General features: G+C 41.7%; 1 protein-coding gene across 3 annotated transcripts; it reads right to left on the bottom strand.

Annotated features, from left to right (window-relative positions):
• Positions 1-65: 65 nt before the first annotated feature.
• crlf1b (cytokine receptor-like factor 1b) lies at positions 66-10,572 on the bottom strand. 3 transcript variants are annotated; one of them, XM_042056878.1, is made up of 8 exons: positions 10,314-10,572; positions 7,810-8,088; positions 7,567-7,696; positions 6,895-7,061; positions 5,449-5,606; positions 4,488-4,656; positions 2,660-2,841; positions 66-1,248 (listed from the first exon to the last, which is right to left on the bottom strand). In XM_042056878.1, exons 1-8 carry the CDS (start codon positions 10,369-10,371, stop codon positions 1,111-1,113), a joined length of 1,281 nt encoding a protein of 426 aa, XP_041912812.1. In that variant the 5' UTR covers positions 10,372-10,572; the 3' UTR covers positions 66-1,110. The 3 variants fall into 3 exon arrangements, with proteins under 3 accessions (XP_041912812.1, XP_041912814.1, XP_041912813.1); XM_042056880.1 differs by having other exon boundaries at positions 1,123-1,383; positions 2,656-2,841; XM_042056879.1 differs by having other exon boundaries at positions 1,123-1,383.
• Positions 10,573-11,937: the final 1,365 nt, after the last annotated feature.

Here is an 11,937-nt window from a genome sequence, read left to right as displayed (position 1 = left end):
ACATGTGCAGTTGCGACTCAAAGGCTGTGACATTTGACCATGGTGATGCTGATCTGATGGTGATCAACAGTAAGTCCTCTTATTAAATTATTTATTTTTAAACTTTTTTTTTTTTTTTTTTTTGCATTCTTTATTTCAGGGGAACGATCTCAAGGGCCAGGCCTCACCACACTAAAATATCCTAGATACAAATGGAATTGTTGTATATCTAAAATATGTCTAAAAAGGTTACTAAAATCCCTGCTTACATGCAAGTAGTTTTGATTATGTTCATGGGCAGAGAAATTGCCATTAAAATGACTGACCGTCAGGCCCCATCAAAGCCCTATATAACTTCCATAGAGGCCATAGATGTTACGGGGCCTGACAAATAGCCTATTAGTTCCTATTAATTATTTTTAAAAATGCATTTTAATCAAGAATAAAAAACATCCTGAGATGGCACAATAGGTGCTCCTCATAGTTTTAGAGTGCCTCCATTTGACTCAATGTTCAGATTCAAGAATAAGAATAATTTTCCCCCAAAGATGTTTTAAGTGAAAATGTAAGTTTCTGGTAGAATGTCCCACTTACATTTTCCATTAATAAGAACACTATGGTTTTCACTTCACTCCCATTTACATCATCATATACATATATGCATGTTAATGAAACAGGTAAATACTGCGGCTTTAATATATTTTGGTCCAGGTCCTCTTTATATACAAACATTTCAAATGAACTGCTAAAGTATAGGCAAAAGGGAGTAAAATATATGTAGATAATGTACTATATTTAAACATGGTCCCATATCACTTAACAAGCAATATATAGCAATGGACTAAATTCTTTCAAGAGCAGAATTTGAATGACCAATTACATTGTAACAACAGAAACATTATAGCAGCATCAGGCCAGCATGGTGGTTTCCTTTTGCAGGTGTTGCATATACATATACACTGATGATTGGGTGCATTATGTCTCCACAGATCAAGGATTGTAGCCTTAAAGCAAAATTGCAATCCTTTGCATTTGAGAATGAGTAAACCATGTCTGAAAAAAGGGAAGCTCCTGAAAACCAATATGCCCGTCTGTCCAATGTTACTGGACTTCATCTCCATTGTCCAGGCTTTAGAAATCTCTCCATTGGACAGTGCAGCAGCAGCGTGAGCCCAAGCCCCTCTGTTCAGGAGGCCGCCTGTGCGAATGTGTGGTCCTCGGCTCCGCTCTCGTTCTGAAGTTCCGCCCCGTCTGCTGAGGGAACGCCATCTGAGCACATATTTCACCGTGTCACACTCTCCTGCATCTGAGTCTCTTCCTGCATCTTTCATACCCTGTGAGTCCTTCAGCTCTCTGTCTTGTGTCTGTCTGCGCTGTGCACTATGATTTATCACCTTGCAGAATCTGGAATAAGGAGAGGGCAAAGATGCAAACATTGTTATGCTGTACCAGGAAGCATTCGTCATAGCCTGAGAGTGATGCCAATACACCTCAGACTGAAATGGTGTGTCTTTGTGAAGGTAAACTACTTGGGTTCTGATTCAATAGAAGAAAACTTAAATCACACAATGTTTTGTTATTAAAGGCATTCTTTGCTCTGGTGAATAATCATAATCTTAAAAAAATAAAATAATAATTTTCTCATCTTCAAATGTATCTTATCCTGAGATAATTCAAAACTAATGTTAGTGTCATGTAAACCAACAGGAAGTGGATAGGTGATTGTATTAAAAATTACCTATGTTGACCTGTGTGTGTGTCCATTTGACACATTATTCTTCATGTTTAAATAATGAGCTCACGGCTACAAGGCCAGTCTTATTTAACTGTTTTCAGCAATTCTACAGTTTCCTCAATAAGCGACAAGGTCGTTCTCAAAGTTCCCCGTTTTCCTCTGAGTCAGCATCACGATTGTGAGCTTTGCCTCAGAGAAGAAACTACAGTAAGTAGGTTAGTGACCAGGACAGAGTCCACCGGGCTGAACAGGGCCTCACCAGAGCCTGGCTCACATCATTGGCTCTGAGTTACGATGGGAAGAAATGCATCGCCCTCTCCCTATAAACAAGCCTCCAGAGGAACTCATTACGTCTTGTCATTAATTATGTTTTATATGCTCCCCCTACTTGAGCTTTGTTGTGGCGATAAAGCAAACGAGTGCATTTTTGGCCATTTAAAAAATGCAATAGAATGGATGCAATGCAAAATCATGTGTTTGATGTTTGGGAGTTGGAAGTGATCAAGTGCAGTTGGAGCACTGATGGATGTATTTCTCTTGCTTCTTGGGTTTACTGAAGGCTAGCATTTCTTCATAAATGGTAGGTACCTTTATGAAGTGCTTTTTCAGGGGCTGTAAGACAGCATATACAGTAGTAACAGCACTTAAATCTATCACAATTAGAAGCCACAGACATCCCAGTCTCATCAATTTCAATGATCTTCACATGAAAATGAAATGCTTAATGTAGACCCTATATATCAAGACAATATACAGCTACACAAAGATATGAAGAAGATTTTTCATGGAATCCAGTCTGTATGTGTGTGTGTAACTCTGACTGTATATTTCCATGCCCAGACATGCTCCCCCAAACAAGAAAAGAATCAGAATGGCCCCTACCTCATTCCCCTAATCCAAACAAAACAACAAACATAAACAGGAAATGAAATCTCGCTCACCGACCTGGTTGCGCGTCTTGTGGGACTTCTGCAGCCAGGCACGCCACTGGTCGTAGAGTTTGATGCTGACGCTGCCGCAGCCTGACGCGTGTTTGCGCACCCAGCCCAGGAACTGCTTCAGCTCCCGACGCAGCGCCGCCGTCTGTGACCCCGACTTCGCGTCGCACGACCCCGTCTGCAGGCGCTCTGTAGGAAACACAGGCACACAGCATAATGAGAAGGCAGTGGCTGTGAAATAGCATTCACTTTTCAGCTTGTTAAAGAGAGACAAACAGGCATCTCGTCTCCTTGAAACCTCTATCATCTGTTTTCTTGTGCTGTGTCATTACTGACTGAATATCTGACTAACTTTATGCCCACCATGATTATCGTTAAACCACTTGATGAATCCTCACAACAGGTTGTTTTTTTTTTTGTTTGTTTGTTTGTTTTTCCTGGCCATAAATCCTGTTTTGTTCTCTGTTTGTGTTTGCTTGTTGTTTAATTGGCACCCCCATCCAGCTCTGAGGTTTGTGGTGGCAACGGGACAGACAGAGGATAGAGGGCAAGTCCACAATGACAGTCATCTAATGAGGAGAGAGAGAGAGAGAAAGAAAAAGGAATAAAAGAGAAAGACAACAACAAAGACTGTGGAGAAAGACTAAACTGTGGTCTGGCATAAAGAAGTCAGTATAGAGGAACTGACAGGGAGACCACAGAGGTCTGAGGCTAGGTCTGGCTTTAGACCGCTGGGCAACTTTCAAACCCATGAGTGGCCATATTCCATCTCTTTACCGAAATGGAGTAAATATAGATTCAAGAAAGAGAGAGGAGAAATAGTATCTGAGAACAAATACCAACCTTTCCAGCTGCATTACAAGGAAACGCAGCCTCTCTCTCTCTCTCTCTCTCTCTCTCTCTCTCTCTCTCTCTCTCTCTCTCAAACCTGTTTCTATTCAAAATGAATGGAGTAGGGGTCTGATTATGAGTTTGATTGACTCAGCAGATTAAAGATTATCGATCGTTTGAAGCACACTATCTTTAAAGACATATCAATCTGTCCCCCCTAACGGTCTGTGTATCTGCTAGTGGTCTTCGCTTAGCTGTACTAATGAAAGATTCCTATCATTCTCGTGTTTGATCTTCTCTTTTGTTGTTCTCTGGGGGATTGCATACGGTTTAAATTTTAGGTTTATCTTGGGAACAGTCAATCCTGAGGAAATCAACAACATTCGTAGCTGGTTATGAAGACATGACCATTTGTAGCGCAGCCAGGTCAACATCAAACCCTTTTAGCTTCTGTAAAATACTGAAGTCACGGCCAGCAAGCAATACGTAAAATATCCAAAGGTTAAGGAGAGTTCAGGAGTGCCATAAAGCACAAGCTGTTGTAAGCCTACTACACGGCTCTAGAAATACGCTTACTATACGGCTCTATACACCATACACTATAGTAATATGCTTACTATACGGCTCTGATTAACTATTATATTATGCTATTATGTCTGTTTTAGATTCTGTCAAGCTTGGGTGAGTTACCCTGTTATTTGAAAGTTAGGCTACACCTAAGATTCACAGAGTTTTGAAAAAGAGATAGGCCATGCAGTAGTAGTAATGGCAGTTCATGGTTCTAGGAAGTCCTCTTGTAAGGTTCTCTTTCTGGGCTCTTTTAGTGTTTTGAAAAAATCTAAGATATGCATTTTTCTGTGCCACCACAGTGAAAACAGGTATGGTCTATCCTTCGAAATATGACACTTTCCTCTTAGCATCAATGCATACCTTTGCAGGCTTTCACTAAGTTGTTTAGATTAGCCATGATGTTGGTAATGTAAGCATGCCCATTAGCTGCATACCACTCTGAGGGGTTGAGGCTGCCATTGGCGGACTCCAATCACTCCAAATTCCTGGCTTTCTTGAGCCATAGATTCCCACGGGGTTGCACCTAACCTGGACAAAATACACTGTTCCAGGTCTGAGGCCAGCTAGCCGGCAGGATGTCTGGTTTCCCACATTCTCAACCACCTGGAAGGAAATAAGAACCACACAGTCAGTTACGCCACACCCGCTGACTCTGGGTTAGCATGTGTCATACCCACACTTGATGAAGAGTGTCATTTTACTGTAACTGTGCAAGCAGTAATTCAGAGTATATCAAATGGGATATGGTTAACAAATCCCATCCTCAATCCAAACACATAAAGTAACCTATCCCTTGTGATCAGTGCAGAAGACAAACCTTTTCAGTAGGTTTTTCATACAAGTGAATACAAAATGGAAGGCTAGATGCACGTAAATCCTGTTACAGACTCATGACATACTGTAGATACAAAAAAACAACCGTATTAGGCATATTATTTCTCACATAGTTAGTGTGTTTATTTTGTAATTTATGTTACTGTATGGCATAGAGGCATCTAAAATGTTTCCCTTTTCATATTTCTAGAGCCAAACATACATTTGTTTCTGTCTCTGAGACACCTAAGAGAAAGGGCCTTTGGTCGCCATTGGTCATTAATGCAGAGGCCTTATTAAACACAAAGCTTAATAGCAGGCTTGGCTGTTAACAGCTTGTAAAAAATGAACTCATCATCTCAATGTCAGGGGAAAGGGTTGTAGCATGACATTCAATCTGAATATTTAAATTTGCCACGTACACACACACACACACACACACACACACACACATGCACACATGCACGCACGCACACACACACACACACACACACACACACACACACACACACACACACACACACACAGCCACATCAATCCACACACATGTAGGCACACACACACACACACACACACACACACCTTCCAGTCGGCGCTGTTTTCGAGCCTGTAGCGGATTTGGTACTTGGCCCGGAACAGAAAGTCTCGGAGGGCTGGGGGGCTCCTCCAGCGCACAGTCAGCTGGTCGCCAAGGATCCCCACACGATTGACTTGCACATCAGGTGGAGGGTCTGTCGTCACTAAAATGTAACCATTACAGAGTTGTTATCACACACAACCATATAAATCTGAAATGTCATTTGAAGAAAACAACACTGCACCAAGTCTCTGCTACATATGCTATATACTGCATATACTGCATCTCTCTCTCTCTCTCTCTCTTTCTCTATGATATATAATGTACATTGGTACATTGTGGAGCAATATCTTTCACATCAACATAAATAACACCAACTCTGAAAGTCAGTGAAAGGAAAAAAGTGTAAAAGTCAGAGAGGTAAAGAGAACATAATCCTTTGGACTTTCCTTCATCTTACATTTCACTGGCATATAGGTCAAAAAGCATCTGCGTGCTTGCAATGGTTTCTGATGTCATATAAAATAAACTATTCATCAAACTCAAAAGCAACTTGAAGCTTGTGGGAGAATCAGAAGGGATGTCACTGGAGATGCCTCCTTACACAACCTTATCAGGGTACAGGCAATCTGTTTCCAAAGCAAACAGTGAATTATTTATTCATTCCATCCACAGAGAGAGACTGACAAGTAATGTGTCTTTGAGGGGGGCTCTAACATCAAGGTGTTTCTTTCTATCTTCACTTATATTCTGTGTATGTACCTCCTCATCGATTTCTGCCTGTTTTTTTTCCCACCCCATTTTACAGAATCCGATTGCTTTAATTTCCCTTTCTTTGGAATGTATTCAGGTCATTTTGTTTCAAAAACACAATCCCCAACACTGTGGTGTATGCAGAAGTTGCTTTTGGAAGTATGTCTCATGTATTTTAGCCTCCACAAGTCAGTTTTGCAAGTGGGTATGTGTTCCGTTAAATCACATTCCCAATCATGTAACTCATTATTGATTGATTGTGCATTGACATCCATGACTGATCTTAATTATGTTTGCCTCAGGGGAAGGATGATAATTAAGTGGACAATAAATAGTTAGTGCTAGTTTTCCAATTGTGTTAGCCATCCAAAACTAATGAAAAACAGCATTTAAACTTTGACTTTGAAGTCTTTCTCACTCTCACACACACACACACACACACACACACACACACACACACACACACACACACACACACACACACACACACAGACACACCAATATATGAAACAACTTTGCCCACTTTAACTTATGAAAGTGCCTTGAACATAAACCTAATGTTCCCAGAACTATCAACATATGTCTATTCTCCATTCAAACACAATAAAATGTGAGGTCAGAAGTGTCATGCCTTTTATCCTCAGAGTATGCTGGGAACTCCGGTGTAAAGCACGCAGAGCGGAGCTGAAGCAACTTACCCACATCTATGATGTCCAGCATCACCACGCGCGACGAGGCCGAGCCCAGCTGGTTGGTGGCCTCCACCCAGATCTCATACGGGGTAAAGACGGCCAGACCGCTGGGTATGTAGCAGGTATTTATCCCTCTGTTGTAGTCTGTACACACCGTCTCCTGACCGAACCACCTGCAACACACATCAATGCAGAGAGCCTGTGTCCTCAACTAAATTCAACTCACATTCCTTGCTGTTGTGGTGAACTATTATCTTAATGCCAGCAGGTTATAAGACATAATGTACAAATGGTACTAAATGAAAAAGAAGTGGCTCAACGTTTAGTAATTTTAAGTTATGGGGAGAACCATTTACTGTCACACACGATTGAGTTTTACATTCAAGAAGGAGACCTGGATGCCAACGCAAATGCCAGCTACAAGTCTCATCAAAATACCCAACATTATAAGGGACAATAAAACCTTTTGTTCTACATACAGCATTTTGGCAAAATGTTTAATAGCATACAAAATAACATGCAAAGTACAACAGTGAAATGATGCTTTTTTTGCTAAACAAGACCTTGAAACAGATGTTGAATATTTGTGTATATTTGTATGCATGTGTACACAATCATGGGTTTGTTTGTGTGTGTGTGTGTGTGTGTGTGTGTGTGTGTGTGTGTTACCAGGGTTACCTCAGCTTATACTTGAGTGTGTATCTGGTCCTGATGAAGCCCTCTCCAGGCCCCCCAGGGCTCCATCTGCAGGTCAGGTCCTTGGTGTTGTGGGACCAGCAGGTCAGGTTCACAGGTCTCTGAGGTGGCACTGGCAAGGACAGACAAAACACACTTTATAGTATCCTCCTTTACACACGCTGATGACACCACTGAGGGGTCAGGATGTCTGCAAACAAAGCCCTCTGGGTCATAATTACTTACTGCCTACATAGAGGCAGGAGCCGCCCAGGACCTCCCCCTTGCGTCCGTGGCACACCAGGTTGTCTCCGGACTGCTGCCGGGAGCCGTTGAGGTTGTGCAGGGTCACGGACAGGGCCCCGGGGCCCTGGACGTGGTACACACTGCTGGGGAGGCGGTTCCCGTTGAAGGTCCAGTAGAGGAACCCGGTGTGGAGCTGCAGCCCAGGGCTCAGGGTGCAGGTGGCGGTCAGACTGGAGCCCACCAGCAGTACAGGGTCCTGGGGCGACACCACCGCCGAGCCTGAGGAGGGGAGAGGGTCAGTACAGAGAGCATGGCAAAGACGAAATCTTCTGTGTGAAATCAATGGTTCTGCCTATAGGGAACATCTGTGGGAAACCACTGGTAGCATGTTTTAGTCTAATGTGGTGCCATGGAAGCAAGGGTGAGTTATGTGAAAACTGAGCCTTGTGTTTACATGTTTTTGTTTTTAGGAAAATGCCCCCCTACCCCAGAGCAGTAAGCATATCAAAAATTGGAAGGAAATAAAAAATAAAAAAATGACCCCCTTTTTATTTTATTTCGCTGCAAAAGACCAGTGAACCCCCACGATTACCGCACGCTGCTGCAAGAGAACAGCAACTCAGCTGGAGCCCACCGAAAGCTGGCCGCATTGCACAAGCATTGATATACAGATGGATTTTATCCACCAAAACATTCCTCACCCCACTTAGCTGACAAAGCCTCCGCAGAAATGTACTGCTGCTTATTGGGCTGCAATGGTGTCAATATGTTTCATGAAGTGACCCATAAAAGCCATTTTGGAAGTCTTTTGTGGCACAGAAGTCCTTCAAATGACAGAATAAATAGAGACATGAGATCTTTTCCATAATATAAATGTTCCAAATTTGTATAGATTTTTAAGTGGGGAAAAACCTGTCAGCAATAATGAAAAAAGTCTTGATGCAGAGTCCTTCAATCTAGTCTAAAAATGTGATAGATTTGTTGATCACAAGACCTAAAGCAATGGTAGACAGTGTGATTGTGTGTGTGTGTGTGTGTGTGTGTGTGTGTGTGTGTGTGCATGCGATATGATGTAGATTTCAGTAGAGTCTGCTGGCTCTGCTAACCAGGTTCTTTTCCATATTCCATAATAAAATACAAACTCAAATTCAGGTCATAGAAGAACGCTAATTTTGGCGGGGTGAGAAACCCCAGCAAAGTGTGTTCTGTTTTTTTTTTTTTCAGGAAAAAAAGTCATAAAAGTGCCACTAGATTTATGGCATTGATGTCACTCAGAAGGAATGTTTTGTCCAGATGAGACAGTCATATGCAAACTGTAGAACACACCTAAAACACAGATGGATTGCATGGACTTATCATGCTTTTATTGTGCCTTCAGAGCATCAAAACTACATCCTGTATATTTAGGACTCAGTATTAACCACTGGTCACGAAAAACTTAGGATGCCCCTTGTGCAAGCGTTTGGAGAGCCCCTTGTTAATGGCTGGATTTATGAGTGCAGGCCGGACTTGTCCAGAGAAGGAACCTGGAGAGGTCGTCTCAGGTAGTTTGTCAAACCCCTGAATGTTTCGCCATCCCAGCTCGCCCACTCATTTGTGTCTGAAATATGATGGATGTTCATGAGAAGTGTTACCAAAAGAGAACTAATCTGCTACAACTCCACTCCTTTGGGGAGATCCAAAGGTTAACGTGTGAAGTTTATTATGCCGGCTGTTGGTGGGGATCAGAAAAGCTTTCTAACATATGTGCCAACGTGCCCTTTCCAGTCTGACAGGACCAGACAAAAAGCCGTCCAGACAGATATACAGTAATTTACGAAGTGGTATTTAAAATATTTAACCATTTTAGAACGCTGTATAACATGTATCACGACCAGAAGTCAGTCTCTTAGGATCTAGGATACTACCACCTCAACCTAACAATCTGTTCACCAATCCCCAGAAAGATGAAGAGACAGAAGATTTTGTGCTTTCTGTAACCTTATGAATCAATCTATGAAAAATATAAAACATTATACAACGCTAGTTTTTCGAAAAGGGATTACAGTCCACACCACACATTATATTTCAATGAGGATGATTATCTGCGCATTAAATATGTGATAAATTACAAATAAAAGATCAGTGTTAATAAATGGGTTATAAAAGTCAAGATTAAAATGTGAGATTAAAAAAATGATAAAGCAATCTTGATCTCCCATATCACTCTGACATCAAGAAAACATCTATAAAACTCTATCTTATAGGCTAATGCCTGAAACTCATACGAGAAAAGGACTCCCACTTCAGAAAACCTGCATGAAGAGATATTTGGTCAGCTGTGTCTCCTCCAAACTTTTCGCACATTCCCAAGGCATCTTCTTACAGCTGAGAGGCACATTGGGCTTTTGTTGACAACTTTGAGAAACGTGTCCAACCCCTTCTCATCTGTCGAATGATAATCCGCGTATGCTGCAGACCACACGGCGAACAACCTGTCACTCAAACTGCAGTTTTGTACTTACATGCAGGCGAGGTGAATATTTGATGAAGAAGCAGCACGCGACACCAAAACGAAATCATATTTCTCGTGGGATATTCTTTGATAAACACGCCGGTCCGAAAAAGTTAAGGTACGGTTACAAAATCCATTCCAGTGGTTCCATTTGCAAAGGCCCTGCTACGACCATAGAATGACTATACCAATGCAAATTAATGGATTAGCATCATCGCTCAAACAAACGTATAACAAAGATGAGAGATGAGCGAGTTACTGTTAGTCGAGTAAAGGTTTGCCTGGGCGCACGCCTGAAAAACTCAAGTATCCAGCGGAATACTTCTCAAGCCCCTCCCAAAATCTTCCTGCAGTCACAAGTCATTAGTACTTTATTGAGTTTCGTTGCTATGATTTTGGCTTGTTTGTTTGTGTGGTTCCTCTTGGGCGCTTTGATGTTTGGCCCAGTGCGTAGAACTCCTTAGTTTTGTCAGGCAATTAAAATCGAGCACGGGTGCGTGTCCACAGCATCATAATGTCCTCCTGGCGTCCAACGGGCATGTCCTATCATGGCAGATGTGCAATACCTAATTATGTTTTCACTTAAGAAACTAAATCATATGTAAATATGTGTGTATAGCAGTTATCCAAAAACTGGTTACAAATTATGAACTTGAAATATCTTGATTCATATGTTCAAAAATAAAATAGGCCTATCAAATAATTCCTTCAATCAGTTAAGATATTGAAGATCAAAGGTAGGTCAAGGACAAGTGTCTACAAACGCATAATCTGTGATTATTTATTCATTCTAAGCTCTTGGTCATATTAACCTCATCTGAGAATCCATCATCCAAAGGGTTTTATAATCAAATACGCATGACTACATTTAAATGTTCAGACAGTTCCTCTACACTTGGCATTTTAATCAAAAAGGCCATCTAACTGTTAACAGTTCTCTGAAAATGGTTGGCCAAAGTGCCCCATGCCACATCAGTTAAATATTTTTGGGATGCACCACTTGTCTGGCAAGCAAATGTTGGTGGACAAATCAAGTACAGAGTCGAATCTGGAGAAATCCTTCATTATGTGTCAGAGCTTTGGATGCAGTTCCACCAAAAAAATCAGCATTAATATGAGTCTTTTCACTTCTGCACCATATACCACCTAAACAATGAGAAGAGAAGAATTAGATGAGTATTGCTTTGCGTACAAGCTGACTGTACACATGACTGGAAGGACTAAGAATCCTTGTTGACACAGTTTGGTTTTACAGTTTTCCCTTTATATCCAAGCATCTGCAGCAGCATTCCCCAAACACCCAGTATTGAACTATTCTGCATTCTGACCTGGGATCAACATTTCCCAGCATCTTCCTAACCACAGTCATTTTGAACAGAATGTAGCTGAACTGACCTCAGACTGGTATGTGCGGGCGAGACATCCTAGCAAATGTGGCCATCGTCTATCCGATTCACAATATGGACACTTACTCCATTAGTTCAGCGCTCAGTCTCTCTTCCTGTATCGCACACCACTGTAACAAATCTGTGAGGTCTACCAGGGACTCTTCCTGCTCGTCTCAGTTGTCCTAAACAAACACACCATCATGCGTAAGTTCTGCTAAAAGCCTCAGACAGACTCTGAGAGAGGTT

This window comes from Alosa sapidissima, chromosome 12 (assembly GCF_018492685.1).
Source record: "Alosa sapidissima isolate fAloSap1 chromosome 12, fAloSap1.pri, whole genome shotgun sequence".
Lineage (NCBI taxonomy): Eukaryota > Metazoa > Chordata > Actinopteri > Clupeiformes > Clupeidae > Alosa > Alosa sapidissima.
Note: the sequence above shows the minus strand (reverse complement) of the source record. Positions and strands in the feature narration are given on the sequence as shown.